This window comes from Capronia coronata (genome assembly GCF_000585585.1).
Source record: "Capronia coronata CBS 617.96 chromosome Unknown acBCG-supercont1.2, whole genome shotgun sequence".
Lineage (NCBI taxonomy): Eukaryota > Fungi > Ascomycota > Eurotiomycetes > Chaetothyriales > Herpotrichiellaceae > Capronia > Capronia coronata.
The window spans coordinates 3,571,688-3,599,353 of record NW_006912894.1 but is presented as its reverse complement, the minus strand read 5'-3'; the positions used below and the strand labels follow the sequence as shown (position 1 = coordinate 3,599,353).

At 53.1% G+C, this 27,666-nt stretch overlaps 9 protein-coding genes across 9 annotated transcripts; 5 read left to right on the top strand and 4 right to left on the bottom strand.

Moving 5' to 3' along the window:
* Positions 1 to 1,154: 1,154 nt before the first annotated feature.
* Positions 1,155 to 2,581, top strand: A1O1_02972 (uncharacterized protein; the record flags this gene model as incomplete). Its single annotated transcript, XM_007723880.1, has 2 exons — positions 1,155 to 1,801; positions 1,831 to 2,581. The coding sequence occupies 2 exons, from the start codon at positions 1,155 to 1,157 to the stop codon at positions 2,579 to 2,581; spliced, it is 1,398 nt and encodes a 465-aa protein (XP_007722070.1).
* A 1,281-nt stretch (positions 2,582 to 3,862) lies between these two features.
* On the top strand, positions 3,863 to 5,503 carry A1O1_02971 (uncharacterized protein; the record flags this gene model as incomplete). Its single annotated transcript, XM_007723879.1, has 2 exons — positions 3,863 to 3,908; positions 3,975 to 5,503. The coding sequence occupies 2 exons, from the start codon at positions 3,863 to 3,865 to the stop codon at positions 5,501 to 5,503; spliced, it is 1,575 nt and encodes a 524-aa protein (XP_007722069.1).
* Positions 5,504 to 6,166: 663 nt separating this feature from the next.
* Positions 6,167 to 8,338, bottom strand: A1O1_02970 (uncharacterized protein; the record flags this gene model as incomplete). Its single annotated transcript, XM_007723878.1, has 3 exons — positions 6,167 to 6,350; positions 6,400 to 6,520; positions 6,574 to 8,338. The coding sequence occupies 3 exons, from the start codon at positions 8,336 to 8,338 to the stop codon at positions 6,167 to 6,169; spliced, it is 2,070 nt and encodes a 689-aa protein (XP_007722068.1).
* A 1,956-nt stretch (positions 8,339 to 10,294) lies between these two features.
* On the bottom strand, positions 10,295 to 12,307 carry A1O1_02969 (uncharacterized protein; the record flags this gene model as incomplete). Its single annotated transcript, XM_007723877.1, has 1 exon — positions 10,295 to 12,307. The coding sequence occupies one exon, from the start codon at positions 12,305 to 12,307 to the stop codon at positions 10,295 to 10,297; it is 2,013 nt and encodes a 670-aa protein (XP_007722067.1).
* Positions 12,308 to 12,750: 443 nt separating this feature from the next.
* A1O1_02968 (uncharacterized protein) lies at positions 12,751 to 15,264 on the top strand (the record flags this gene model as incomplete). The annotated part of the gene is made up of 1 exon (XM_007723876.1): positions 12,751 to 15,264. One exon carries the CDS (start codon positions 12,751 to 12,753, stop codon positions 15,262 to 15,264), a length of 2,514 nt encoding a protein of 837 aa, XP_007722066.1.
* A 1,378-nt stretch (positions 15,265 to 16,642) lies between these two features.
* Positions 16,643 to 19,213, bottom strand: A1O1_02967 (uncharacterized protein; the record flags this gene model as incomplete). The annotated part of the gene is made up of 2 exons (XM_007723875.1): positions 16,643 to 19,060; positions 19,115 to 19,213. The coding sequence occupies 2 exons, from the start codon at positions 19,211 to 19,213 to the stop codon at positions 16,643 to 16,645; spliced, it is 2,517 nt and encodes an 838-aa protein (XP_007722065.1).
* Positions 19,214 to 21,123: 1,910 nt separating this feature from the next.
* A1O1_02966 (uncharacterized protein) lies at positions 21,124 to 22,809 on the top strand (the record flags this gene model as incomplete). The annotated part of the gene is made up of 2 exons (XM_007723874.1): positions 21,124 to 21,169; positions 21,410 to 22,809. The coding sequence occupies 2 exons, from the start codon at positions 21,124 to 21,126 to the stop codon at positions 22,807 to 22,809; spliced, it is 1,446 nt and encodes a 481-aa protein (XP_007722064.1).
* Positions 22,810 to 23,189: 380 nt separating this feature from the next.
* On the bottom strand, positions 23,190 to 24,773 carry A1O1_02965 (uncharacterized protein; the record flags this gene model as incomplete). Its single annotated transcript, XM_007723873.1, has 1 exon — positions 23,190 to 24,773. The coding sequence occupies one exon, from the start codon at positions 24,771 to 24,773 to the stop codon at positions 23,190 to 23,192; it is 1,584 nt and encodes a 527-aa protein (XP_007722063.1).
* A 1,353-nt stretch (positions 24,774 to 26,126) lies between these two features.
* On the top strand, positions 26,127 to 27,384 carry A1O1_02964 (actin-like protein 3; the record flags this gene model as incomplete). Its single annotated transcript, XM_007723872.1, has 2 exons — positions 26,127 to 26,435; positions 26,485 to 27,384. 2 exons carry the CDS (start codon positions 26,127 to 26,129, stop codon positions 27,382 to 27,384), a joined length of 1,209 nt encoding a protein of 402 aa, XP_007722062.1.
* Positions 27,385 to 27,666: the final 282 nt, after the last annotated feature.

The window sequence follows — 27,666 nt, the reverse complement described above, 5'->3', positions numbered from 1 at the left end:
GCACAGCAAGAGATTGGATCTGGGTCCGAGGAGCATGGCTTCATGACTGTCTTTTGTTTTGGAAAAGCACGGCAGCAAGATACGTGATCAAGTGCATGGGCAGCCCAGCGACTCGATCAGCTCTGGTCTAGCTCCTAACATGTCGGAATACCGAAATGTGGACAACGTGACTTATGACCTGGTAGCCGTAAAACTGTTGGCTAGCTTTCTGTATTCTCTCTTGCCTGGAAGAAAGCCGAATACACCCGCCTTCCCGATAAAGGGGCAAGGCTGTGGTGACCCTTATGTTAATGACACGGGCCCCTAATTCAATTCCGATGTAGACGACGTTATGCTAACATTCCTATACCTGATGTGTCTGAGGACGCTATCTTTTGGTCGGTTGCACGAGAGGTGAAAGACAGTGGCTGCTGCCTGTCCACTAAAGGAGAATGCTAAGTCCTAGTAGACACTATCCGGTATTCATATGGCGGGCAGGCTTGCCAGGGACAATTCAATATATCCATATCAAGAGAGACCCTATAAACACTGCACCGAATAGAACCAACCTCTTTGTCTCCCTGGTGGTTCTACCTCATGTTACGTGTTTTGTGTCTATAAGGCCATGCCTACTAACCAGCCCATCAGTCTGTGGCAGCCTGATTCCTCTTGCTCTATCTACTCCTCTCCCAGTCACCCTCCCACCGCTCGTGGCACCCTGTTAGATGTCCCTGTCCTCACCCCAAGCACTTCTCAAGTCTGATGGCGAATGAAGCAGCAATTGAGTCTTACGCCCAGATGTACAGAGGACAAGGGATCACCTTCCTCTACCTCGGCATCCGGTGATAGGAACGCTCAATATCCCGTTCCTCTGCAACGAGCAATACGACGGTGGCCCCTTTCTTACCTATCCCGCTCGGGCAGGCTGGAATGTGACAGAAGACGATTGGCCCGAATCACTCCGTCACGGAGACAAAGAAATCAAGGATGAAGATGAAGATGAAATCATCTCGTTTCTACAGACGTGGCTCTACCTTGGCCTGCTCTGCGAGATCACCGGTCAAACGATCGACGCAGCCGCCTTCAAAGCACGGGGACGCACAAGGGGTACTCAGCGATTCGCATCTGAGCGTCTTGTGGACATTGTAGGTAAGTGGTCTGTCGAGGCAGTGAGCATGACTTGCAACGAGGATGAAGCTCTCCTGGAAAGACTCGGCGAGGACGCCGAATATCTGGGAGACCCGTTCAACACGTGGCCCTCGAATCGTCAAGATATCCTCGACGTTGCGGAGGATATATGGCAACGCGTCGCTGAGAGATATAGTGGCAGCTCAAGCACCAGGCTCAATCTCGTCTGTCTCAGCATCGCAGCTTTGGGAGACTACCTGAGCCAGGCTCTTGCCGATATTGCACGCGCGAGAGGTGTCGACGACGACGCTCGAAGCGCCATCTGGCTATTACCGGAAAGCGTCTGCCGACCTCTCTTGTGCTCCATGAAGAACTGGTGTCCGAACAGACTACATGGCTTTCTGAATGCCCAGAGCTGTACCGTTGGAGTCTTGTGGTACCTGGCGAATCTGAAGCCGCCATCTGTACATGATGGCCACCGTACCTGCACTGCTGAGCAATGTTCCTCTTTACACGTGGACTGGCATGACTATACCATCAACCATATCTCCAGAGGCTGTCGTTGCGCTCTGATAGGGCCATCGACGGAGGAAATGGCACGGATAGTGCGCCGAGGCTCGATCGCCCTGTTCAATGTGCAGCATGATTCAGGGAGAGCCAGGGTTACTGTCCAAGATGAAACCCGTGCAGGGGAGTACGTGGCGGTATCTCATGTTTGGGCAGACGGACATGGCAATCTGACGGAGAACTCTCTGCCGACCTGTGTGCTCGAGAAACTGCAGAAAGAGGTCGACGCACTAGGAGTCTCATCGACGAAGACTCATCGACGAAGACTCATACTCCGATATGGATGGACACCATATGCTTGCCTCGATATCCACTGGACATAAGGAGGGAGGCAATACTACGTCTCAGCGATGTCTTCCGCAATGCTACTGGCGTTCTGGTCCTCGACTCCTATCTACAGGCTCTGGAATGCTCCGACATGCCTCCCATGGAGGTTCTTGCTCGGATTTCCATCTCAGGCTGGACTTCGAGACTGTGGACATTCTCTGAAGGCTACCTGGCGAGACGGATCTGGTTTCAATTTTATGACAAGGCAATCTATCTACATGATCTCATGAGCCACTGGCAGGAAGCGCTGACATTGCGAATTCCTGCCAATCCCCTGACTGGTGTATCTTATGAAATGACGACTTTATACTCAGCTACCAGTCTCCTAGGTAGCCACCAGGAAGAGCAGCAGCAACAACCAGGACTTGGCAATATCAAGGTGGCTCTGACATCCAGGCAAAACAGCTGGCCCAGTGACGAAGCCTTGTGTCTTGGAGCCATCCTGGACCTTGACCTTTCCAAGATCGTTTACGCCGACGACAACAAGAAGATGGCCGCTTTCTGGCGACAGAGGGAAGCTGTGCCAATCGAGATTCTCTTCTTCAGGTGCCTACCCAAGATCGAAGATTCTGGTTGTTGATGGGCACCGGCTACAATGTTGGGCGGCGCAAATCACGATCTTGGAAAGCTGTTTCTCGAAATGGGTGGCTACGCCACGCCCACGGACACCGGGCTGGCATTCACCATGGACATGATACTTCCAGTTTCCACGATCACTCCGGTCTCCGACGATGCTGCAGACTCGCTCGGGTCAAAGCGCAACTTCATAGATATTTGCAGCCAGCCGTTCAAGCCCATGGCTGGCGAAGACATCATGCTCAAAGACGAAGCTGGAACATGGGGCAGTTGTCGTGTCAGGGATCTCTGGCATCAGACACCTGCAACCCCAGACTACGAACATGATAGACCTATGATATTCCTTCGCGTGAAGAACAGGATTGAAAACTTGAGGGAGCAGGACCAAGACGAATGGACGCGGAATCTGGGGATTTTTGCGACCTACAAGCCCTCTGACGAACCCCTTCTCGCCAAAGCTCACACGCTCGTCGTGGTCAATGAGCTTGTCGAAGAAACGTGGCAGTATTTCGATGAGCTGGCACAGTATGCTGTCGATTTCTTGGAACAGCAGCAGCGAGTTGAACTGAAAACAGTGAGTGATGAGGATGAGATGCTAGACAGCATCATCGCGTGGTTGGAAAGTCACCATCCCGACGTAGCACTGGTTGACCTCACAACAGGTGTTGTCTCCCCTGAGCTGATCGAGGCAGATGTCAAATCTAGGCTGATGGTGTGCGCTCGGTATGTTCGCTATTTCTGCCTAGTGGGCGAGTGGCACAAGGTCAAGATTGCAGATTCTCTTGAGGGGACTAGTTGGTGTGTTGATTGAAGGACGGATATGTTGAGTATGGCCCATGCTGTGCCTTGAACCTCAGGGTATAACAATGGGCTTGAGGTCTGTAAGTCTGTGGACGATACCACAAATACTTTGGGTGTTTATCAACTCCACTAACTCCCACACGCTAATTTAAACTAGTCGTTATCTAAGCTTCTTAGTACGGCAGATAAGCCTAAGGAGGTCTTTATCCCAGTACTAGTACAAGCTTCGGTCTAGTGCCATCATAGTCCCGTAGTGATACTACTAGTATGGAATCCCCCATCTCCAACTTCAAGTTGAATATGTCAGTCTGCTTCATCCCATACAAGATCCGAATTCTCCTTTCTTCAACCAGAGAATGATGTGATCCCAACCCGAGTAGAGGACATGGCGTCCTCCTACTGACACCTATACCTACGCACCCGCGAGACTGGCCTTTACGTTGCCGCGGCTACCACGACTGCGCGACCGCACCGCTGCTAGAAAATGTCCATCAAAGCCATTTTCTACAGCAAATTCGATCCCCATGAAGGTATGCCTGAAGCACTCTCACGAATCTACCTTCTACCAATCCAGCACTAACACGCTCTCTATCCAGGCCCGAAGATCGTGCACCAAGTCCCCGAGGGATGCATCTTGACGAGCGGCGACAATGCAGCGTCCAACGGCGACGGGCCGACCACGACGACTCCGTCACCATCCAGCCCGCTGCTATCGTTCTCGACGATCTCGCGCTTCGTGATCCCTCGCCAGTCCCTATGCGGGAACCTGATGACGCTGACGCCGCCGCCGCTGACGCCGAACACGCCTCCGACGCTGGTGCTCTCGTACCCACTATGCCTGACGTCGGCGCACTACCCGCGCAACGAATTCATCTTCAACTTCGCGCTGGTGCTCAGCGACCCGGCGACGATCGACGTGACCTCGTACAAGTCGGTGGTGAAGAAACTGGCGCACCTGATGCGCAGTCTGGAAGAGCAGTCGTATTTTCTGAGCGATGACACGGCGCCCGCGAATTCCGGCAAGATCTACAGTCTCTGCGAGATGCTGATGGAGGACCTGAACGACTACTGCGAGTGCATGGTGCCGATCGACGAGCTGAACACGCTGAACATCAAGCTGTTCCCGACGCTGCCGAACCCGGTCGGCGTCAAGCCGTGGTACGTGCCGCTGTTCACCGTGCGCATCGAGACCATGGTCGACGAGAACTGGGACCTGACCATGCTGCGCATCCTGCCCTACATCAACGGCGTCAACAGCGTCACGCGCATCGCCGCCCTGGCCGACGCCGACATCAAGCTCACCAAGAAATGTGTCAAGCATTTACTCTATTACGGCTGCGTCTTGCTGCTCGACATCTTCAGCTTCAACGCCATCTATGCGCCCACCGCCGACTTTGCCAACATGATCGCCAAGGATGTCGACATGCAGAAGGAGTGCGCGCGCTACGTCAACACCGCGTTCGCCCCGGGCGCTCAGGAGGAGGCCATCATTGATGGCGGTGGTGGTGCAGGCGGCGGCGCGGCTGATCGCCGGACGAGTCAGGGGGGCCTGATGACCACCGCTGCGTCGCTCACGTTGGGTGACGATAGAGAAGATGACGAGATCTGGCCGTTGACGGCTAAAGGCGAGCCCATCGACGGCGTGGCGATTGTCCAACTGTTCGCGTCGCTGCGACAGGGCTTGACCGTGAGGGAGTGGTATGCTCAGAACGCGAATATGCTGGCCAACATCGACATGCGCCGCTTCGTGACTTTTGGCGTCATCAAGGGCTTCTTGTACCGGGTCCATCGCTATGCCATTCGGACACGGAAGGGAGGTCCACACGCCCTGCACGGTCAATATGTCGATGCCGATGCAGAACATGTCGACTATTTGTCCCGGAGCATGTCCAGCGAGCGCGATCTGGCCGAAGACTCTTTGCGGAGTAGAAAGAAACAGGCTCGGGATCGTCCCGGTGCAGGCAAATCACATGACAGCAATCTCTTGAATTCCAAGATCGTCGAGTACTTGGATGGCACCCACTGCTTCGATGAAATCTGTACAGACCTGGAAATCAGCGAGAAAGAACTCATCGACCGGCTGAAGAGTCGAGAGATTGGCGAGGTGACCATTATCTGCAGATAGGTAGACCTGAGAACCTACCTCCTTTGCGACGTACCCAACTTGAACGAGGTCCCATCTTATCATCTGGATTTACGAGAATTCCGCCGCATCCGTGCAGACTTCAACGAGACACTCTCCCAAACCTGTGCCGGAAGGGTCTGAAGACGCAACCACTCCCGTATTGCGTTATGGCTTGATCAACCCAGTCTAATCAAGATACCTCGAATAGTAGACATGGTCTCATCTGCATGTCTCAAGAGGAAGAGAAATCTACCACCAGTAAGGAGTAGCAACAGCAAGCTTGGCCCCGTACTTGTGACAAGGACGTATCGGGAACATACATACATAACATATTCATTCGGTTTCGCAATATCCTTTCAGGTCCAGCCCACCACACTCCCACATCAGAGCAAAGGGCCCCCAAATACTCCGGTATCATGAGCACCCCCTCTGTATCAAACCCAGCCAGGTGTTGCTCGTCCAAAGATACTCATAGCTCACGTTCATCCATAGTCCATGTCATTGTCGTCAACATCGATACAATTGCATTACCGCTTCATTCATCAAGTTCATCTCGTCGTACGCAACATCTCTCTCAGAATCAACATGTCTCTTTGGCTCCCGCGAGCCCAAGTTGGCCAGATCTAGTTGCACAAATGCTTTGCGTCTGTGGCATATCGAGGGTCAGTTCCGCGCATAGGGTTTATTCATGGCAGCGATTTCTCTGGCCACTGTCGCCCACTCGAGTTCTCGCCTAGCCGGGACGCCTCGCTTCTCTTGTTGATATTCATCCCACTTCATCAATTCATACACAAACTTCAGATGTGGCTGAATGATGACATTCAGGCGCCGGGCCCGCACAAAGCAACTGCGCAGGTCAGTCAATACACTTTTTGAGGCGTAAAAGAGGTACCTACTATGCTCGAGGGAAGCTTAACCCTAGACGGGCCATGACTTCTGCAATGCAGATGGTGGCAGATCGGCTGACTCCCACACGACAATGCACCAGCGTCGCTGTGCCATCGGAACGACCCCTGCCTTCACAAGCGTGAGTCTTTGCATACGGTTGGTCTTGGTGGGAGTTCGCTTACCAATAAACTCCAAACAACGCTCCATCTCAAGAGTAAGTTCATCGATTCCATTATCTTGCACCCGGTCAACCATAAGGAGGTTTTCACGACCCCAAGACTGCATTTCCATTTCTGACCATGACACCGGTTCTCCGACACTGAGGATACGACGGATCCCCAACAGTCGAAGCATTTCTGGGTTATTTGCATGGTTGAGATTCCCCAAGTACATATAGGGCAGGATGCGGCTTGGGAGGCTACCATCGAATTTCGATACCCAGGATGGCGCCACTATTGACGGAGGTTTTGCGTCGATAAACTTTGGACTTTCCCGCAGGAGGCGGTCTTGGATAGCAGTCAACAGAGCAACATCGGAAGGGTAGGCGAAGAAGTTTCGCTTCTTCTCAGAGTGCAGCCGTATCCATGCCTCGTGGACAGAAACGCCTTCCGCATACATGAAGTACGCGACCGCCAACATGGACGTCTCAGTGTACCCATCTGCACAATGCAACAAGACCCGACGTGACCGAGGCGTTAATTCAGACATCCGAATGTCGCCATCTTTGTCTTTCGTACTCTGGACTGGCTCGGTGGCATGTGTCAACTTGTACAGCCATCGACACATGCGGAGTATCCCGGCAACTTCAGCATAAGACCAAGAAGGGGGCAAAACACTTCCGGAACTTGGAAAGACAAGATGGACAGGTTCGTCATCATCGCGATCGTGCAGCTCGCTTGATTTGGCATCCAGCAACTTATCGTCCGGAAGCGATGCATGGTCGCTGGCTTCCACGTAAAGATCATAGGTGGGATCATCAATGGTCGACGGTGGGTCTGTGGAGGCTCCAGGAGTCGGACCTTGGAATACACCCTGAGAAATCTCCGATGCTTTGGACATGGCGCACATTTCTCGCCTCTCTTGTTGGACAAAGTCTAAGGTATGATCTGTAAACTTTCCCTGGGAGTCGATGGCCACCAGCTCGGGATATCGGCGTTCAAAATCTTCAAAGGGTACAGTCAGGACGAAGGTATGGTACGTCTCAGGACATTGCCCCATATTCTCCAACTCCTTCCGCCATCGTCTTTGGACAGACGCGGTCCGCTCAGCGATAGATTTGATGATGCGGTGGTCGGTATCTTCGTCGCCGTATATAACAATGTCGGATACCAAAGCCATTTTGGCAGCTTGGATGTGGAAGTTGCGCACAGAGAAACCCTCTCGAGGGTCGCATTCCAAAAAGCCATGTCCATTGCTGTCGGATAGGTTGAGGATCTCGTCGGGCGCCACAGCACCTTTTATCCGCGACCGAGTGAGGTCTCCCCCTGCTTTTATGATGGTTATGCCCCGGAAACACTTTGGAATCCTTCGCAACGACTTCTTCCTTGCCACAAAGAAGGCCAACTGGATGTGGTTCTCGGGGTGGAGCCCGTGCAGCCACGGGAACACTGCAGATGGATTGGGGAGGGGCTGAGAAGCATAGTGCTCAAGGGCTTCGGCTAGGCTCTGTGCATTGATGCCATAGATGGGTGGGGAATTGCATAGCTTTGGATAGTCGTGAGGAGGATGAAGGAGCGACGTCGGCTTCGAAGCGACCTGTCTGAGCGGAGGGGAGTTGGGGGGAGTGATTTGGGACTGTGCAGGGACCGGTCCTGGAGGACAGTAAGGGAGATGTTTGTTAGGAACGGGTGTTGATGGTCGAGGTTGATGCAATGGTATTGTCGGGGCAAGTGGCGGGGGAGTTGGCTGTCGAACCGGGGATTGTTGCTGAACGACAATAGTTGCCATTTTCCTCAAGGCTATCAGTCGACAGAAGGGGTTTTGATCAGATGTCGCCAGCGATGTCTCGGAGGCTCATCCTGCGTGGACAGGAGTTCTTGCCAGACTTGCTGGATGACCGGTATATAGGAGGGGCCCTCTTGGGAGGTACGTGAAGTGAGCCGCCAGCAGTATTATGGAAGGCTGAGTGCAGGACCTGGGGCCCAAAGAAATGGCAGAAGTTCTGGGGAAGCAACCTCAAGAGTGTCCAAGTGCTTTGATCACCAAGGGTAGAGACAAATACTTGGGACAACTGCAGAGGAATGCTTTGCTTTGCAAGATACCACAAGTCCTCGCCCGTTGACAGTCACGACCAGTTGTAGACGGCAGGCTCGATCGTCGGAGGCTGGGAAAGGGATTCTGATGGCGTAGTATGCCACAAGATGAACCGAGCTGGCTGGTTTCGCGGAGAAGTGTATCAGATAGAAAAGCAATGGACGTCAGTATTGTTCACCACCGCTCGACGTCTGGAGAGGGACCAGAGTAGGTCCACCGACGAGACTCTGGAGGAGGGATGGATGGATGGTGGGGCAGGCACTTGTTCGAAGGTCGAGCCTAGGCCAGAAGGAGGCCCAAGCAAAGGGCTCAATCGTGCCGGGGGACCAGAGCCAGGGCCAGGGCTGTGGTATGAGCTCCATCAAGGCGGCTCGGGTGGTTGAACAAGGGCGACGAGGTGTAGGTGGTGTGGACCATGGGAGTGGTCGAGCTGGATAGAAGTGGAGGGGTCGTGGCCATGGTGTGCATGTAGTAGCAGGCCGGGGATGTCAAACGCCTGCAATTGAATGCAGTAGCGCGGGCGTTAACATGAGGAGGACGAGGAGGACGAGGAGATAGAGGGCGGCGATGGCGTGTTCGGATATGCAAAGTACAGTTGACATGGACAGAGGGTGCTAATGTGGACTCGCAGAAGCGTTGGTATAGAGAGAGAGACAGAGAGAGTCAACGGTGGGAGAGATGTTGGAGGGACGATGGAGGGGCAGAACGGGACGAGCGCAGTCTGCAGTCTGCAGTCTGCAGTTGGTCAGTGTTGATGCAGGCTGGCGACCGGCATGGACAGTAGGACAGTAGTTGGGCAGTTGGAGCGAGATGACGGGTAGGCGAGCAGGGGCTGATACGGGCTGATGCGGGCTAAGGCTGGTGGGTAGCGGCATGGTTGAAGCCTTAGCTGCTTCCTCTGGTCAACAGCTGCGGCGGCGATGATGATGGTGATGGTGTTGACGGTGGGTGGCTACATGCATACTTTGTATTTAGCATCCTGACAAACACACACACACACACACACACACACACACACACACACATACACACCTATCGCATCGAGACAGAGCTGCATAAGGGGCAGTGCCGCTCAACATCAACACCCATGATCTTGACGCCCTACAGCTCAAGGGTATAGTACTGTCTATACAGCACCTACTCTTCTCATCCTCAGCATCTGCGATAACATGCCTCAGCCACCCTGATTAACCGATCTTTAGGCCCTACGCCTCCCGAGCCTCTGACACGCTCCACCCAGAACTCTACCTCTTGATCTTCGATCCCTCGCTGATCGACCTGCCGTCCACGAGCCTCCCGTATCTCGACATGGATCCATATCAGCTACCGTTCCAAGCTCCAAGCCTAGAACCCCTCTGATAGACGCTTGACAGCGTCGTCCGGACTAATGCCAACCCCAGGCACCGTGCCGTTCTGCACCATCCTGCGGCCATGCCAGGGATCTTATGTCGAGCAAGCAACTGCACTCATACACCAACAGTTATTTTGGCTGTAGAAACAGTCGGCTGTTGCTCTACGTGGAGAATACAATACTGCAAGATCTCTTGCATCCTGCTTTGACCGCAACAGACGTTCGTCTTAGAAGCTCAATGTATCTCAAGAGGTGAAATACAAAACCCACATATTAGCCCCCTCCAGCATCGTCCCTTCTCAGCCGGTCTCGCTGAGATCTAGGCAGAACAACGACTCCACGTTGTCGTTCTCTTTCTTGGTGGGATCATAATGGGCACATCCCCCAACGGACGCTGCAAAATCTTCGGCAAATTTCCACGAGGCTGTCCGCGATTCTTCCCAGCCGACCCTTTGCCCGTCAAACGATATTAATGGTATGTCCGACGCCTCTGTAGAGCCCTCTTTTGGCTGTCCGACACTCATCGCGGCGAGCAACGGAGCGACGATGGAATCGATATACACCTGTTTCTCTTTTTGCATCAGCCGTTCGATCTCGTCGGCCGCGGTAAGTGGTTGGTCTTCTGCCAGAATGCCGCTTGGCTTTTGTTGCATCAAGGACTCATCCGAGTCTTGCACGTCATTCATATATTCTTCCGGCAGTTGATGCAGCTCACGATGGACCGTCACAGGCGACAGCCCTTCTTTGAGGGCGAACGCGGGATACATCATGTAGTAGTTGCGGGTTTGCATCAACTCTAGGACATTCTGAAGCCACGCGGGATATTCGCGGGAAAGACGCGGGGTTGATTTCGCCCTCTGGGTGAAAGCCGAATCGACCTGGACTCGATGAGACAAGAAAGTGTGCAGCTCCACCCACCGATCACCAAAATACAGCCCTGCATTTGATGATGGTGCTTGCCAAAGCACGAGTGGCTCTGAAACAGGGCCTGACTCCCAGGGCGCCTTGGTCTCCATATCAGGAGCATAGGTTGGCAACTCCAACGAGATGCCGCAAAGATGCTGCCCCAGCTCACCGTGCCCTGATGCAAATCTGTATTCGAGTATGGTATGCATCAAAAACTGGAAATAACCCGAGGACAATTCCACCCTAGGCGACAGCACCAAGACATAGGATTCACTGGGCGACAAAGGATAGAACGATTCCACGGTCTGCAGAGCGGCCCGTTCAGGTGAGATGAAGTTGGCATCGATTCTATGCCGGATGATAAGCCTAGAATCGCTTCCTCTAGCATCGGGGGGCCATCGAAATTTGGATAGATATTCGCCGAGGAATGGGTCGACATGCGCAGGGAGTTCGATGATGATCCGCGGTAATTTCCAGCTAGTATAGTCGGCATCCTTGATGGACCGCAAGAGCCTGATCAAGGAGGCTGAAGATTCAGGCGGAGCCTGGATGATGATGTCGACATTGACCTTGTTTGACTGCTTGAGCGCGGGCGCATCCAAGTTCGAGATCCACGAAACGGCCCCGAGACCACCCGCAGGAAGAGGAATAAGCGACAGATCTAGTGCATTGATCTTGTCCCTCAGTCCCTCCAAGAGCCATGCATCCTCATAGTCAGTGTCTCCAGCGAGCACTGCCTGCAAGGTCATGGTAGCGTGAATGTGTCCCAAGCTTGCGCCAGCACTGACGCGCAGCCTCTTTTCTGACGACTGCGCTGAGAGGTCGGGCCGCGCATCATGGACCGTTATACCACACTCATTCTCGGGTATTCCATTGAATTTCCTGATGTCCTCCATCTCTGCATACTGGCGGCCCATAAAAGCGAGATGGACGTGAGTACGGTTGTGATGTGCCATAGAACAGGCCACAGGGAGGATTCGCGCGATGCTTTCCAACCTCGAGACGGCGAACAAGACGTTTCCTTTCGAGTCGGGAATATAGACTCTGCCGCGCAATGTCTTGGGCAGGCCGTAGAACTTGATGGGTCCATCATAGGTGTGAGAACTCGCGCCAGTTCCTTCTGTGTGCTGTTCTTGAGATCCCCATGCTTTCGGCCCAGGTAGTCCTGGATGCAGTCGTCCGTAGCGGAGATCATAACGCTCGGAGGTAGGAGGCAGGTCCGTCGGTATGTGTTTGAAAAACAGGTAGAGCGCCCATACTGCCAGCAGTAGAAGGACCACACGCCTGCGACGAAAGGGTTTCAGGCGACTGAGAAACGAACGTGGATTCGAGCGCCGGGGGATGAAAGCATCGTCTTTCTTGTCATGTTCTCTGCCCTCACCGAGGATTCGGCTCCTGGCAGCCATTCATATTACGTATAGATAGCTCGCATCTGGTGACAGAAGCAAGCTGGCACTCAGAAGAGTAGACAGTAGGTACCTAGGTAGATAATGGAACAACTTGGGTTTCAACCAAGTATGACTTCAGTGTAGTATTAGTACTAGTAGTACTGGGTGTCTGGGGTCAGTAATAGCGCTACCCAAAATGTATCTCGTCTGACCCAGATGTGCAGTTACAACTGGGACTTGTAAATGGTGGAATTGAGTAATCCCTCTTGTCAGACCAAATCCATATTTCGCATCCCTGATCACGTGATAGCTTCCAAGCTTTCAAAGCGCGTCCAATTGAACTGGGATCATTCCACCACGGCGATACCTACCAAGGTAATGGTTTGCAAACTTCATTCTTTATTCTCTGCATTTGTGAACTCCATGGTCGCTCGTCGGGTGGAGGGTTGTTGCTCGAGGAAATGAGAGCGTTATGGTCTCAAATCCCTCGACCAAGATTGAGCGGCTCTCCCTCTTTCTCGTCAACTGATTCAATCGCTTCTGCACTGATTCGGAAAACCACCACGGCACCCTTGAGAAGACGCCCGACCTTCAACGATGCCTTTACAATTTTGTTAGCGCCGGTCCTTGCCGCCGCCCTCATCGTGGATACGAGTTGGAAGGCGAAGCAGCGGAGAGACTGGGATGAGAAGCTTGAAACCATCAAAGAAGAGATAGACGAACTCAAGCAACGGGAGATGCAGGCATGGCGGTCACTTCAGCTACGGTCCATTGGAAGCGCGATATCCCAGCAGAGGAGAGGCTATGCAACGGCCGTCCACGTGCAAGAACCACAGGAAGAGACGGAATTTGATATTGACATGCCGATGTGGGAGGATCGAGAAACCAGCCCGTTAAGCCACAAGGAGTCCTCCAAAGATGTGACAAACCCCAGCGGTGCACAACAGAAGTCAAAACTATCCGAAGAGCGCATGTACTCACCCGAAGACATGGCCAACTTCCACCGGTATCATCGCCTGAATGCGATAATGCTCGCCATCAAGATGCTTCTTCACCTCCGAATTGGACCAAGTCCGTTCTTTGAAATGTTCCCGGATGACGATGGGTTAGACAGGACAGATCTGCAGTTCCCTCAAGATACCAACCAACTGGTCGACTTGTTGAAAATGACGCGCAAAGAGATCCGACCTCTCAAGAAATGGGACGATCTCTTCATTGTTGCGCCACAGATCGAAGCGCAGGCCAAAAAGGGAGCTCTCACCAAGGACATAAGGAAGCTGACGCACAGTTTCGACGAAGGCAAAATCCCACTGACAGACCTGATCGATGGATTTGGAAAGGCACTCATGCAGTCAGACGAGATTCCTTCCGTTTGGGCCTATACTGGACTCATTCGAAGCCTTTCCAAAATCGGAAGTTTCAGTCTGGCTTACCATGTGACGGCTGCGCTGAAGAACAGCACTCTCCCTCTGTCGGATGATGCCATTTTCCATATGATCTTCCAAATTGGCAAGGCATGCGACTCGCGGTCACTGAACCATATTCTGCAAGTCATTGCAAGATCAGACAGGCAGATGAATTTAGAGACCAAGTGGGAGAAGGTCTACGCCAACGGATTGGATCTCCCGGTCCCAGTGTCGTTACACCCAGGCATCCTGCAGGTCTTGATCTATGCCGCTCTCCGATGCGAACAGCCAGAGCGAGCCGAAGGCTGGTTGACATTGCTGCAGGAGGCCGACTACAGCACCATGTGGAAGGACCATCTGTTCAGAAGCTTTCTCTCGTACTACAGCTCGCACACCAACTGGGACCGAGGGAAGATCTGGCTCCGGCGGTCAGTTCAACACGCGTTGTCCATTGCGACCCAAAACATGGACGGCCTCGCCCGGGTAATATTTCGAATGCTGGATCTGTGTGTGCGGTGCCGCAGACTCCCCGAGTATACCATGATCCTCGATGCGGCAGTCAACGCAGGCATCACACCACCGATCGTCGCGAAGAACCGCAACAATCGGAAACCATTTCATGCCCGAGGTCGTAGCATTCTACTCGAGTGGGAGTCACTGCCATTTCCAGACGATGCAAACTCATTGTCGACCGAGGAGAAAGTGCGAAGATTTCAAGCATCGTGTAGACCTCTGATGGAGGAGAAACCCGGCCAGACCAATGAGATCAAAAGACCTTCTCAAGTCGACGACAGCAGTGAACTGGTCCTCATGCCTGCAACGACGCACTTCCTGCGTTATTCTGTGCGCCGGAAGCCTAAAGAAGAGCCCGGCAACGCAACGCAGACCCAGACCCAGTTCAGCGACGCCAGTCTCAACGATATCATCAATCTCCAAGGGAAGATCGCAACACAGGATGCTGCCATTGCCACGCTCAAGGGACAATTGGCCATTGCAGAACAGAAGCAGGCCACTTCTCAGCAGCAGGAACAAGAAAGGATGGCAAGGGAGGAAGAGTTGCAGAAGACCTCCGCCGAGTTGCAGGCTGCTCTGCGGGAATCAAAGGCCGCGCTGGTACAGTTACAATCCCAGAACCAGACCTACGCGAAGGAGCACGCCGAGCTTCGCGAGGAGATATCCGATCTGAAAGAGATGGCTCGACGACTGATGCAGCAACAGCAGTTGGCAAACGCCGTTCAACGCAGCATGCAGTCGCAGCTTCAGGAAACCGGTGCCGCAGCGCCCGCGGCACCGGCATCAAAATTGTCGTCCGGTCCAACCGCGCCGCCGGAGGATGCGAAACTCGCATCTTCTGAAGTCCACGCCCCAGTGGCGAGGCTACCTGCAGGCGATGCGGTGTCGAAGAAGAAGAGCGGAGCCGCCCCGGGCAAGTCCCTCTACAATGTCAAGACTCAACCAGTGCAAGTCGGAACGGATGACGTCGACGTGAAGATTCGAATGCACGGCTGTCGCGAGCCGTTCTATCCTCCCCGTGCGAAGGGATGGCATCGAGTCGATTTTCGGACATGACATGCCAGTGACATGCATCTCAGGCCGCAGTGCGATATGACTTCAAACAAGGTGGCTGACACCGCGTCGCAGTCCGGCGTTGGGCTTGCCGTTCTCTACAAACCTCAAGAACGTGCCGGACGACAATGCAGGACTTCCGCGGTCTACTACTGCCAGCCAGCCGGTAGGTAATACACCGACCTGACCGATCGAAAGAGGAAGTCAAAGCCAGCGGCGGGTTTGACAACCTACTCATCAGTCATTCTTCCATCCAGGAGCACTGGATCGCAGACAATTTGCCTAGTCAGTACAGACTGCCATGGAGAGCAAGCAGCTGCAGTACCATGACACCTCGCTCTTGTGGGAGCACTAATTCAACTGCATCTCTTTCGCAGCCACACTCAGACTCGGAACTCCTGCAGAGGCAAGCTATCTAACCGTGCAGATGAAGACTCCCACAAACAGAAAAATGGAGTACTTGCCCACGTGGTCGATCGGTTGAGTGATTCGTTGTTCAAGGGCAGTCATGATTGAAACTGACAGCCCGCCTGGAACTGAACCTTGATGGTCTCACAATGCCGTCCAAGAATATCTATGTCTGATGGTCTCGGAATGCTGTCCAACAATACCTATGTCTGACGAGTCTGACTGTTGCTGAGATATATACACCCAGATACCCACACCCGTGCACGCCCGCTGCCAGTTTAGTCCCGTCTGTAGGGAGAGACCGGACATGACGAGCCGGAGAACAAGACACGATAGGGGGATCGAAAGTCGAGATCCTGAAGGAGAATGGGTGAATGAATCGATGTCCTGTATACACAAATAGAGATTTAGATCCCAAGGGGTTGCCTTAAACCATCACAATCTGAGGATGCTGGAACGAAATCCGCCCCCTGAATCGAACTCTTGATGAGCAGTATATGACATTTGAAGTCGAAAGAAAGATTTAAACTCCTCGATTCTTGACTCTCTGTACGCTATTGCTATTCGATGTGCACCATGCACCATAACTCCAAAGCTCCAAGATGACAATGTCTTTGATCCATTGGTTTCCGAACACGCATCTTTGTAAACAGTCATTCCGATTTAGGTGTAACAAACGGCAGACAGAATTGGATAAAGGCATGGAAATAGCTCTCGTCCTGATAAACCCAGACACTGAAGTCCAATGCACTTCATCCATTCACATAGTACCTTTTCTCCATGTCCGTGTCCATGTAAACTCCGAAGAGATGCAAAAAAAAAAAAAAAAAAGCGAATTCTTCGTAACAGCATATGGCGGCGTGGCATACTTTTCTCTATTACCGTCACAATCTTCATAAGGGCGTGGTTCTCTGGTGATGGCTTCTCTCTTCTGAGTGCCGACCGCAGTCCGGATACACAAGGTCATTATTCTTCATTGTTTCTTGGTACCGACCAAGACTTTGAGCGCGTCAACGCCGATCTGCAACAACGCCGGGTCTTTCGTCTTCTTCAGCGCCGTCTTCAGCTTCTCCGCGGCACCATTCTTGATCAACGCTTCTTTCGCTCTGTTGACGAGTTCCACATCATCATGTTCACATAACAGATTTCTCACAACGACCAATCCCCTGTGAACCACGGCTGGGTCATCATCTTGACACAGATCCAAAAGAATCTCTGGAGCACGGGCGAGGTCGAGCAGAGCAGAGACCACGGAGGGATACTGTTCCGTGAGCATGGCTAAAGCGCCACCGGCCGCTCGTCGGGTCGGTAGGTCGTCCACGTCAGCCATGGCGACGAGAAGATGGAGTCTCGTGTTGGCACGTTTGGAGCCATCCGCGAATTTCTCCGCCCCGGTGGGTATGACTGTCAAATTGCAAATCAGTTCACAGGCGGCACGTCGGATCATCTTGTTGTTTCCCATCAAAAGATCTTCAATCTCGTCCCAGGCCGACTTGATGATACTGTTGGCCGCATATGGCTCCGGGGCTGTGGCGAGATTGGTCAGCGCGAGGAGACTTTCGAAGACCGGGAGTAAATCGCGTGGTTGATCATTACTTAGACCTTCACTCCGAACCGATTTCAGTAGTGCCACCAGTGGTGGTACCGCCTCAGTGACGTCTGGCCTGGCTCCGGCTGCAAATAAATGCGCTGGATTAAGTGAAATTAGAATCCTGGCGAGCGCATGAGCGGCGTCGGTATTGTCGCTCTCCGATGACTCCAGGTTTTGCTGGGCGTGAGAGATTAAGAGTTTCACTGCCCCCTGCTGAGCGATCTTGCCTCTGTCTTTCGAATTCCTGGACAGGGCCAGGAGAATTCGATCCGTCAGCTGGGCGGCAGCTGGAGATCTGCCCTTGTTCAATTTGGTCAACAGGGCCACGGTTCCTGCCTCGACTACGGCAGTACACCGGGCTCGGACGTGGTCATCGTTCTCCAGAGGACTTGGATCGGCCGGTTTCGTGGCGTTGGCATATGCCTTGAGCTGGGAGATTTTCTTCTGTTCTTCTGAGAGGACTGGGGCGTACTGGGTAAGGTTTGAGATGATGCTCAACCCCCCAACGACGATCTCTGGAGAGTCGGGATTTGCTTCGAGAGCACCGAGCAAAGACTTGAGAAAGGCAGGATCTTTGGCTAGGGCTTCCTTGACCTCGGGTTTCAGAGATGTATACGCAAGGCCTTCAATCGAGTCAGATACGTTCCGTCCTTCTTCAACAGCTAGAGTGTTTTTAAAGAGATCAACGAGTTCACTAACATCATCATCCGCCCGGTTGGCTCTCTGATCTCCGGTCTTGACGCCCGAAGTCCTCAATTTTGCCAGGACGGTGGCTGCCACTGCCGGCTGTTTGCCTGTGCCGTTGCCGACTTTTTGTGATAACCAAGCCGAGCAATACTGGGCGATCGCCGTGCGGCATGCACCGTCTATGCATGCGGCGTTGAGGAGAAGAAGGAAAGCATCGTGCACAGCATTGCTGCTGAAATGTTTTTCTAGGAGAGGCATGATGGAGCTGAGGAAGCCGTCGGTTAAGAATAATTCGGCCACCATGGTGGGAATGACGGGGAAGAGACTTGCGGCAGCAGAGAAAGCAAGGACCAGATCGTCGCCTTTCTGGCGTTGAACATGGGTAGTGATATACTTGTAGAGAAATTCTTGCCCGGTGGCGTTGGCGACTTCAAAATATTTGGAGAGCACGAGCGTGGCTTGACCTCGAACGTCGGCGGGTAGTCTCAAGTCCAAGGAGCCCATGAGAGCCTCGAATGCTTCCTCGTCGACGAAGGACTGTAATCGATGCATATCGGCCATGAGTAGGAGGGCGATGCCTTTGAGAGCTCTCCCATCATGGTCGTGGCCACTCTCCATCAGTTTGGCCAGGAACAGCTGGAACAGGTCGTCTTCCACGCGAAGTCTAACCTCTTCAGACGGCCAGAGTTTGTCATCGAGGACGACGGATCGAAGGCAGTTAGCCGCATCGTCCCCACGGTCATAGACATTGTCGAAGAATTTGGTCGTGGATTCTTGGAGTTCCGAGGCGAAATACTCGCGCACAGCTGGAAATTGTCTTGCAAGCTCGGCGATGATGAAATTTTGGGCGTTGGACATGGAGGGCACCGGCTGGTTCTCGAGGATCGTTCGGAGACATTCCAACGCTGCCGGAGCAGCATTTGAGGCTTCCGGGCTGGTCAAGTATTTGACGGCTTCATCTCCGGCACGATTATCCCGGTACAGTGCGTATTTTCGACACAAGTCTAGAAGTGGCGAATTGAGCTGGTCGTTGTGGATGGCCAGAAAGGCCGCTTGAACGTCCGTATTGTCATGAGTCAGAGCGGCGGCCTCTCTGAGCTTTCTCGAAGCTTGCTGTTGGGTGTTAGAGAATGGATGATCTTGAAGAGTCACAACGTCTAGACATACTGTTTTGTCACCTGCCAGAGACAATTCAACGGCTTCTTTGGCCAAGACCGAGGCACGCTCTTCAGACAGTTTCCGGGTCATCCGCTGAACTGCCGCCATGGTCGACATTGAGGAGACCTGGCAGAAGATGGGCGAACAGAAGTTTGCCCGAGACTCGACAAGTCGTGTAAAGGAGGGAACCCCCGGTGGTAACGAAGGAGGTCGAGGGAACAAAGTCGCCACGAGCGTGAGTCGAAGTTTATGAGGCGAAGGACATGCTTAGTTATATGGTCGAGCTGAGGAAGCAGGCCTGTGAGGAAGATAGGTGGATGGCGAAGGCGCGTAAACGAGGGCAAAAAATGTCCAAAGGCAGTAAATGTGAGTGAAGGCGACACTGGACAAGGAAGTTGTACTGCCGTGTAGGTGGAGATCAAAAGTCGAGCTGATGATTACTGGCGGTCAGACGATGTGGTGTTGTTGGATGTGCAAGTGACACAACAACTTGAGTTGTGGTCACGGTGTATCGTCGAATCTGTGAGGCTGAGGAGGCGAGGAGGACAAGCAGATGCGGGCACAGAGGCGACCGACCGGTGTGGTCGTAGTAATCGAGTGGATTGAACGGGAGAAGTCGAAAGAGACAGGTAAGAAGGTCGAGTACTATCGAGTGTCTTCTCTAGTTATTCCTCAAGTTCCGCAGAGACGAATGGCGGTGATTGTGATTGTTTTGTTTTGCACAAGAAGGAAAAGAAAAGTAGAGTCTTGGTGGTTTGAGGTTGAAGGATGCAACAGCGAAAGCGACAGCGACAGCGACAGCGACAGCGCCCACCACCGATTTGACGGAGACTAAATGATGATGACTGCTAGCAACTTGGACCACACGGGATGGGATGCCGATATCGATCCGAGAAGAGGACGAAGGGCGAAGGGCGAAGGGCGACAGGGAGGTATTTTCTTCTCTTGTGTTTCTTCTCTTTTCTTTTGAGCTGGCGGGACGTAAAATCAGGTCGGAGGCGAGGATGAGAAAAATTGAATAGTATGGCTGAAGAAAAAGAAATGGTTTGTAGCGAATGGAATGGCTACAGTACTACGCAGGGAACTGAAGTATAAGGAGCACTGAGCATCTCTTTCGCAGTCAACAGTAAACGCAGGGCAGTCAATCAATGAGCCTTGCAGAGCAATATACAATCTATTTCCTACCTAGTATCGAGACGAGCGACAAGATTTGTTGTTCCAAGGTTCATGCATCCGTCGCCTTCAATTGTTGTACTCTGTAACTAGTATTTGGAGGAGTCAATTCCCATCCATTCAATCCCGCCACGTTGGCCGCTGGCTGGCTGGTTGGTTCAAGTTGGTATCTGACAGCGCCCAAGAACAGCAAATCCCGGGCCTTAGGCTCACAGAAAACACCTTATTAGGCAACCATCTAACCGAAGGGGCCGGTGCCTTAAATCCCAAGGCGGGTAAGCCTGAACTGGCGCCTAATCTTACTTGTTTAGGCTATGCTTTTGGCGGCCGCTTAGGTATCGATTATTACTAGTAGGTAAAGTGGCACCGCCAGATCTTGGTAGGGGCGCCCTTCAAACATTCAAGAGGCGGTAGGTACACCCACGTTGAAGGAGAACGCCTATTGTATCAACCTTCAGGAGTGCTTACCTACCAGGTACCTTAGGCACCTATAACCGTTATGCGGTGCGAACTTATGTTGTAGGGTGGCTTGGTAGGTAGAGAGGACCTACCTTAGGTAGAGGCTCATGGTTGGGGTACCAGGGCTGGTGAGGCTGATGATGAGGCTGACGGCTAGTAGGCCCGGTGCCTTTGATGCCAGTGCAGTGCTTCAACAAAATCGGCGCAGCGCAGCGCAGGCACCAGCCTCAGTGGCTGATGCAGTCAGTGGCTTGAAACGGCCGCACTCCGGGGTCAAGGACTAGCAGCATCGACTATCCTACTAGTAGTACTGCATGAGTAGAGCATCTCATCATTCATTTCCACCTCATCTCCTTCCAAACTGTCCTTCATCACGACTCTCCAACATGAACGCTGTCGATGGTTCTGACCATTTCGGCAGAGCCTCCCATGGTACGTTTGTCCTATCTGCTTGAATCGCCGCACGCCTAACATGCTACTCTGCACTACACTCCCTACTCAGCCCATCCCATCACGAGCTATTGCACAAGGCTCTACAACTCAACAAGGCTGTACTCTTCAGAACACTCATCCAATAAGCCTTGTGGTCTATGACCACTAACTACCACTATCATCGACCTCAGTCTTTTCTTTTTCAATCAATCAATCACTGACATGCCTTAACTACTATAGACCAAGCCCCGTCCCTACTCACCATCATCCTCGACACCAACCCAGCAGCCTGGTCTCTCCTCTCTTCCACTCTCCCATTCTCCTCCGCCATCGCCAACATCCTGGTCTTCATCAACGCCCACCTGGCAGGAAATTACACCAATAAAGTCGCCGTGATCGCCTCCCACTGCGACAGAGCGACATGGCTCTACCCTACGCCGACCGAACAGAAACCACCTCCACCTCGCTCATCTTCTTCTTCCGCAGACCCCAACAACCGCACCGCCGACGGTGCTAGCGGTGTGCGTCACGACTTATCCGAATCCACGAAACGACTGAAACTCAACCCCCACGACGCAAACAACGACCATGACTCTTCCAAGACGCCGCTCAACCTCGACTCTTCATCCCCCTCATCTCTCGAAACAGGCAACAAGTACCGCCCCTTCCGCCTCGTCGAGGAGGAAGTCCTGCAGAACCTGACCGCCCTCCTCTCCAGCACCACGCCCGACGCCGTTTCGCGAAGTCCGACCACGATGATCGCAGGAGCATTGACTTTAGCACTGAGCTACATCAACCGCGAATCCATCGCGTACGCCGAATCGCTGATCGGCATGACCGCCGCGGTCGCGGAAACTTCCACCACCGGCGCAACGGGTGGTGGAGGAGGTGGTGTTTCATCGTCGACGACGACCACAGGGGACGCGAGTACCAATTCATCCCTGCAGTCGCGGATACTGTTGGTCTCGGTGTCGCCCTCGACGGATCTGGCGCACCAGTACATTCCCATCATGAATGCCATTTTCGCCTGTCAGAGATTGGCTATTCCAATTGATATTATGCAGTTACCTCTTCCGACGCAACAGGGGCAGCAACCACAGCCACCAAAACAACCTACCAATAACAACACCTCGACAACGAACACTACGACATCCAATTCACAATCTACATCGTCGTCGTCGTCATCGAATTCAACAGTCTTTCTTCAACAAGCAGCCGACGCCACACACGGGATCTTCATCGCTGTACAACTCCCGTCCCCATCCCCGTCTCTCTCTGGCTCTACGTCAACATCAGATACTCCATCAACGTCTCCCTCTTCGACAACAACGACAAAGGCATCACAGGCCTTTCTGTCCTATCTTCTCGCCTCCTTGCTCCCGTCTCCCTCCACCCGGGCCGCGCATCTGATCCTGCCCACCCGCATCGACGTCGACTTCCGCGCCGCCTGCTTCTGCCACCGCAACGTCGTGAGCATCGGCTTCGTGTGCAGCATCTGTCTGAGTATCTTCTGCTCCGTGCCCGACAATGGCGATTGCCTGACGTGCGGCACACACTTGTCGCTGGGCCGCTACGGCGCCAGACCGGTTGTGGTGGCCAAGAAATCCAAAAAGAAACAGCACTCGGCTGCTGCAAAGTGACACGACAGAGTTGAAAGAGATTGGTTAGAAAACGATAGTTAGTCGAGCTTCGAGTCTCGATTGTCATCTATCTAGGTCGGTATCCTCTTCTAGGGCCACGAGAGAGTCTCTAAAGACCCATGGATAGTTAAAGATATGCCCTTCACCCTTGGGGTCCTCTTGTCGGTGTCCCAGCCTCGTTTGCGCCCCCTTCAGGCTCAGTAGCACGTTTGTTGTTCTATCACAGGTTCCTGTCATCTTCATGCGCCTCCTCGCCCTGCATGCAACGTTCTTTCTCCGTGGCACGCAGCTTCGGTTCGATTTCTGTTTACGCGATGCACGGTCAGACACCTTTTCCCCAGTCTGAGCCATCGATCCCCAGCACAGACTGCCTGGCCATGTCAGCCACGGAGGCGACCGCTCTTGATTCGAGTAGATCGCCCTCCCTGCGCAATCGACCCATGACCTTTGCTGCGTGACATGGTACACACCGGTTTCCGTTCTTCCGAGTGCATCGATGCCAAGGCGAACGAATCCGTGTTGTGACCAAAGTAAAAGTGAATGCCGTCGCGGGACTTCTTCACCGCCAGGATGCCAATGGCGCCTGCGCAGTGGCTGTTGCTGACTCCAGGGTGGGTCATGAAGTCGTGCTGGATGACGGAATACATGGCTTCATCCTCGTTACACGGCTTCAGCTTCCCGTTCTCCTTGCGCACCGAACTGTAGATCCGATCGGCCGCCGTGGCCGCCGCCGTGGTCGTGACCATGTGTTCTCCCGTACCACTTGTGACAGTGGCAACGCAGGTTTGTGCTGGATCTTGTGGATCGGCAGGGATCACAGAGGTCCCGATTCCGACTAGAGCGGCCGGGCCACAACGTCCTTTGTGCTTCATACCGATGCCTCCGGAAGACGAACCGGCTGCGATTCGACCAAAGCAATCCACCGCTATTGCTCCGACTGTGTCGGTGATGTTGTCTTCTCGTTCCTCGGTTATCTCACAACTTGCCTGTGTGCCCACCAGGAGCTGATCTTTGGGATCCTCGTCCTCGTCGCTCATTCCCATTGGGCCGTCGAAAGATCCATTTAATCTCTGTCGTTTAGAGGCCGAGGTCATCCACGGCATGTTGTCATCAATCGCAGTTTCAGATTCATCGGTTGAGCCAGGCTCGGTGGAACCGGGTAGCTCTGGTGTAAAGTTGGGCGACGTCTTCATGGGCGATGGGAGCCTGGGGGTTCTGTCATCTCCGACCCGTGCCAAAGTCGGTATGTCCGCAGTAGAAGCGACCAGGGGTCGAACCATGGCAGGTAACTTTGACAGGGTTGGAGGCTGCCCAAGAGCTGAAGGGGAAGATGAAGGACTGGCGAAGACTGATGCAGAAGGGATGGAGGAAAATCCATGGGCGACCATGGAAGCTTGTCCGTGAGTTTGTTCTTGCTCCTGGGCCTCAGCTTCTTTCAACCGGGCATCTTCAAGATCTATTTTCCATCTGACCCAACGTTGACGTGCATTTGACGAGACTAGGAAATCAGGAGGCAGGATAGGTACACCTTTGTCAGCTGCAAAGTCGGTTGCTCCGGGCCCGACAAGAAGATTCGGTGGTACGCGTTGTAGAGACAGAGGTTTCGTGGATTCCTCGAGAACCAGGCGAGCCACGGCAATTGGATTTTTGACCTGTGAGATTGCCCCGACTGCACCGCTGCGACCCAGGTGGTCCATCATGGTAGCATCACATTCAACCTGTCCTTGCATGGTCAAATTGCTCCCGTATCCTGCATTGGTAATCTCCTTGTCTTCCAGTAACCGAATTGCCATCTCGACCGCATCAGCGGCATCGCCTCCATTCTTCAAGACAGCCATAGCAACTTTGGCCGCATCATTTACAGCAGTTAGGTGCATTCGTTCGTTCTGGTGACTATGATACCCGGCTCCTGCATGGATGAATACGGCACAAAGGTCGCCACTATCGTGGGATCGACGCGGCATTGGATTATGTCAATTGGCGAAGACATGAAATAGAATGATGTCAAGGGAAGACAAGGTGGCTCTCAGGCTTGTTCTTTTGAAGCTCGATGTTCCAGATCGAGCTCTTCCAGATCATTGGCCGAGAGAACCGGGAGCGAAAGAGAGGTTGTGTCCCAGCCGAAAGGGCAGCTTGCGGGTGAGAATCAGTCAAAGAAGAATCAGTGTAGAGATTAGGAGGGGTGCAAGCAGCACATCGAAGCCAGTGTCACTTGAAAGGAAGAAGAGGACCGCTCGAGGTAGCAAGTAGTGAGGAGTGAGTAGTGACTTGACAAAAGAATGAAGAGTGAAGAAGGCTCAAAGCCTACAAGCTGTAAAAGCTGTGCTGGGCATAAAGGTGCTTGAAGAGACAAGATGAAAGATAAAGATCATCTGCTGTACTGGTAGTAGTAATACTAAATGATGGTGGTGGTCACGGTGGCCGCAGGCTGTGCCAAAGGTGAACAGGACGAGGAAGAGGCAGATGGAGAGGCGGCGTCACCATCGACGACCTGCACTGCGTTGGTATTTTAATGCACTGGCAGTGTTCCTTAAACCTCAGCAACAGGCGCAAGCTTGGCATGGACTGATGAACTCACTGCAGGCTGCAGGCTGCAGTGCAGTGAAGTGTCCTTCACAGTGCAGCTACGAGTGTGTCATGTTCAATATTTTCATCGTGCCTTGATACCTAAGATACTTTTGGTCTGATTGAGAGTATCAAAGAAGAGCGAGTGAATAGCGGCAGGAAGAAAAGGGGGAGCGGCACTTAGTAATACATGCTCACGTGATATATATCACGTGCATCCCACTTTGCCCCTAGTAACATTAGGTACCTAACCTGTTAGTAGGTGCTACGTACTCCAAGCAATGCGCCCACCTTGTAACATTGGTCGTCGTCTCACTCACTGTCTGCTGGTATAAGGTAACGAAGCTGCCTGCGACCAGCATTATATTGGCCAACACCAGTTGCCAGCCATACTCTGACCTGTACTCAGTTCTTGCTTCTCTCTGCGATGAGCATACACAAGACTCGTGCTTTCTCCTAGCGACCTCTCCCGAACTTTGTCGAGCCGCACCCTCACTACCGCTCGAGGCCGCCTAATTGCTGATCCTACAAAATGGCCTCTCAAACCCCAGCCGTTGTCATGGACAAGTATGTACAGCTACAAACCGCTGCTGGAATCCCTGCTAACAGATCGCCAGCGGAACTGGGTTCTCCAAACTCGGTGCGCTCACTGTCCCTCATCTTCATTCCCCCACCATCCTGTTCTGACCGGCCGAATATTAGGGTTTGCCGGCAATGATGCTCCTTCTTGGGTGTTTCCCACGGCCATCGCGATGAAGGGACCTGGAAGTGGTGCAGGATCAGGCTCAGGAAGACCATCCGTGGCCAACAAGCCGTCATACCTAACAGGCGGCGCGGGTGCCAGCTCGAATCTGGCAGGGAAACGTGGCACTGAAGATCTGGACTTCTTTATCGGCGACGAAGCACTTGCTGCTGCGAATGGACCCGGCTACAGTATACATTATCCCATCAGACACGGTCAGGTCGACAATTGGGACTACATGGAACGCTTTTGGTCCAACTCGATATTCAAGTACTTGAGAGTCGAGCCGGAAGACCATTACTTCCTCCTCACGGAGCCGGTAAGTGGTGCAGGCGTTTTCGGGGGCCAGCTGCTGATAGTGTCTACAGCCCTTGAACCCTCCCGAGAACCGTGAGAACACCGCCGAAATCATGTTCGAATCGTTCAACTGTGCTGGTCTATACATTGCGGTTCAAGCCGTGCTTGCTCTGGCTGCCTCGTGGACATCTTCGAAAGTCGTGGACCGGTCTCTTACAGGAACGGTGATCGACTCCGGGGACGGTGTCACTCATGTCATTCCCGTCGCCGAAGGTTACGTTATTGGATCGTCGATCAAGAGTATTCCGATAGCCGGACGAGACATCACCTATTTCGTGCAGAGCCTGCTGCGAGATCGAGGAGAACCCGATAGCAGTCTGAAGACGGCCGAACGGGTCAAGGAAGAATACTGTTACGTGTGTCCAGATATCGTCAAAGAATTTGCCCGCTACGACAAGGAGCCCGACCGATTCCTCAAACATACCGTCACCTCTCCCAATGGAAGATCCGTGACGATCGACGTCGGTTACGAACGATTCCTGGCCCCCGAAATCTTCTTCAACCCCGAAATCTACTCTTCGGATTTCCTCACCCCGCTACCCACCGTCGTCGATGGAGTCATTCAATCTTCGCCTATAGACGTGCGCAGAGGTCTGTACAAAAACATTGTCTTGTCCGGTGGCTCGACACTGTACAAGGACTTTGGCCGCCGATTACAGCGAGACATTCGACACTTGGTAGACGCACGCATCCGAGCATCCGAGGCTCGAAGTGGTGGAGCCAAGAGTGGTGGCCTGGATGTGCAAGTGGTCACACACAAGCGACAACGACATGGACCATGGTTCGGTGGTAGTTTGCTCGGTCAGACCCCCGAGTTTCGAAGTTACTGCCACACCAAGGCCGAGTATGAAGAGATAGGACCTAGCATTGTGAGAAGATTTGCCTTGTTGGGTGGTCCAGGCAGTACGTAGAGCTGCAAAGGAAAGTTTGGCAATCAAAACAGAGATATTTATCAACGTCCATCCCACTTGGTCCTGGTTCGAGCTCCAGTCTTGCCTTGAACCCATGACGTTCCCGTTGTATATGGTGAAACACAAGTGATGGATCAATAAAGGGCACCTCAATCACGAGAGAGTCGTCCACCTTATTCCTTATGACTTGATGTTACGGTTCCTTTTGCATATAAGCGATGACGCCGGCGCCGTTGCACAGAGACTGGCATATGGTCGGGAGACAAGAACGACTATCATCAT